This window comes from Tupaia chinensis, unplaced genomic scaffold (genome assembly GCF_000334495.1).
Source record: "Tupaia chinensis unplaced genomic scaffold, TupChi_1.0 Scaffold143796_1, whole genome shotgun sequence".
In the NCBI taxonomy this organism is placed as follows: domain Eukaryota; kingdom Metazoa; phylum Chordata; class Mammalia; order Scandentia; family Tupaiidae; genus Tupaia; species Tupaia belangeri.
This window is the reverse complement of record NW_006203646.1, coordinates 4,680,125-4,681,885: the sequence shown is the minus strand read 5'-3', so window position 1 is coordinate 4,681,885 and position 1,761 is coordinate 4,680,125. Positions and strand designations below refer to the sequence as shown.

The 1,761-nt window shown below is 39.2% G+C and overlaps 1 protein-coding gene across 1 annotated transcript in view; it reads left to right on the top strand.

Moving 5' to 3' along the window:
* The window catches only part of CYFIP2 (cytoplasmic FMR1 interacting protein 2), a 164,630-nt gene that overhangs the window by 85,610 nt on the left and 77,259 nt on the right, over positions 1-1,761 (top strand). The window contains exon 22 of the mRNA XM_014582780.2: positions 482-601. Coding sequence (XP_014438266.1) covers positions 482-601 — 120 coding nt within the window. The remainder of the gene's footprint in view (positions 1-481; positions 602-1,761) is intronic.

The following is a 1,761-nucleotide window of genomic DNA, read 5'->3' as shown; positions in this document are numbered from 1 at the left end:
CAACCCCCCCTAAAGAAAAAACCCCCTAAAAAAAAAAAAAAAAAAAAAAGGAAAATAATACAGTGGATGTTCTTCCACCCTTTAGCCAGGTTCATGATTATTAATGTTTTATCATCTGTAATTCACGTCCTCTTTCTCATTTATGTATTTTCTTTTCTGCACACATACCCTGTGCATATGTGTGTGTGTGTGTGTGTGTTAATACACATTCTTTTTTCTTAACCATTTGAAAACAAGTTGTAGTTATCATGGAATTTCACCCCTGAGTGCTTCAGTCCCTATTTTCTAAGAACAAGGACTTTCTTCTAAAAAGTCAGAATAGAATTATCCTCAGGAAACTTAACAATACTGTTTTTTTCATGTAGTCCTCATTTTCCCAGTAATGTTCTTTATAATTTAATTGGACTTCCTATTAATGCCTTTCATTCAGTTGTCAGGGGTCTTGTGTGAGTCTTAAGTAACGTTTCTCCCTCCCATCCAGCTGTTGGGTAGATCGATCGACTTGAACAGACTCATCACCCAGCGCATTTCTGCCGCCATGTACAAATCCCTGGACCAGGCCATTAGCCGCTTTGAGAGTGAGGATCTGACCTCCATTGTGGTAAGAGACTAAGGGCTGGTGGGACTTCTAATCCGGGATTCCTCAGACTGTCCCAGTACAGTAAAATGGAGCAAGGAAAATAAAGACTTAAGTAGAAAGAGAGTAATCTTTTTGTCCTGATTGGGGAAGAAAGGGATCTCTGAGATCTCTGAGATAGCTGGTCCTCAGGCACAGCTGCTGGTTAATGGGATACTACAGAGCCAAAGCTAGTAGGCAAGTGGTCCTAAGAAGCTTGAGAGGGTTGCACAAAAAGCCTAACTTAATGGATGTGTAGTATAGGTCCAGAAGGACCCTGCAGTTGGCTTAATGCTCTGCTGTCACCAACTGGAAATTCACCATTATAGCCTGGTAATCATTATTATGGGCAAGATCCTTCGTTGGATGCTAAAATTAGTGGGTGGAACTTTGAGAGAATTGTGTGAATCTTCTTAAATGAGATTTCTAACCCAGACAAAGAGCGAGTGTTTACAGGATCTAGAGTTTCAGTGGGCAAAGATAAGTATTAGTTCTAGAGATGGATGGTGATGGTTGCACAGTAGTGAGAATGTACTTAATGCCATCAAATCATATACTAAAATGTTTTATGTTATGTGTATTTTACCACAATAAAAAATTTAACGTTGAGAAGAAGCAGGATATTTGCAGTCTCATCCTATCTCCCCAATTATTAATTGTTTACAAATGGAAGAGTAATGACTGTACGATGGAGAAACTGGCAGATGCCATCCATCTTAACCAAGTATCGAGGTTAAGATCGCCAATAATAAGATACATTGTTGTTGCTCTCATGTTTTCTTGCCAAAATGCGTGATCTCAAACTAATCATGAGAAAACATCATAGTATTGTTCTAAAACAATACTTTTTATAAGTACCCAGGTCATGTAAGACGAGGAAGGGCTGAAAATTATTATAAATTTAGAAGGAATAAGGACTATGGCAACTAAGTGCTATGTGGAATCCTGGGTTGGGTCCTAGAACAGAAAAAAGACCCTCAAGGAAAAACTGCTGACATCTCAATAAAATCTGTCATTCATTTAATGGTATTGTACAAAAGTTAATTACCTACTTTTGGGGGACAGCTAGTGGTGTGGTGGTTAAGGTACTGGACTCTCACATGGCTGGCGGCAGTTCGAGTCCCAGACCTGGTGGCTTGCTTTCT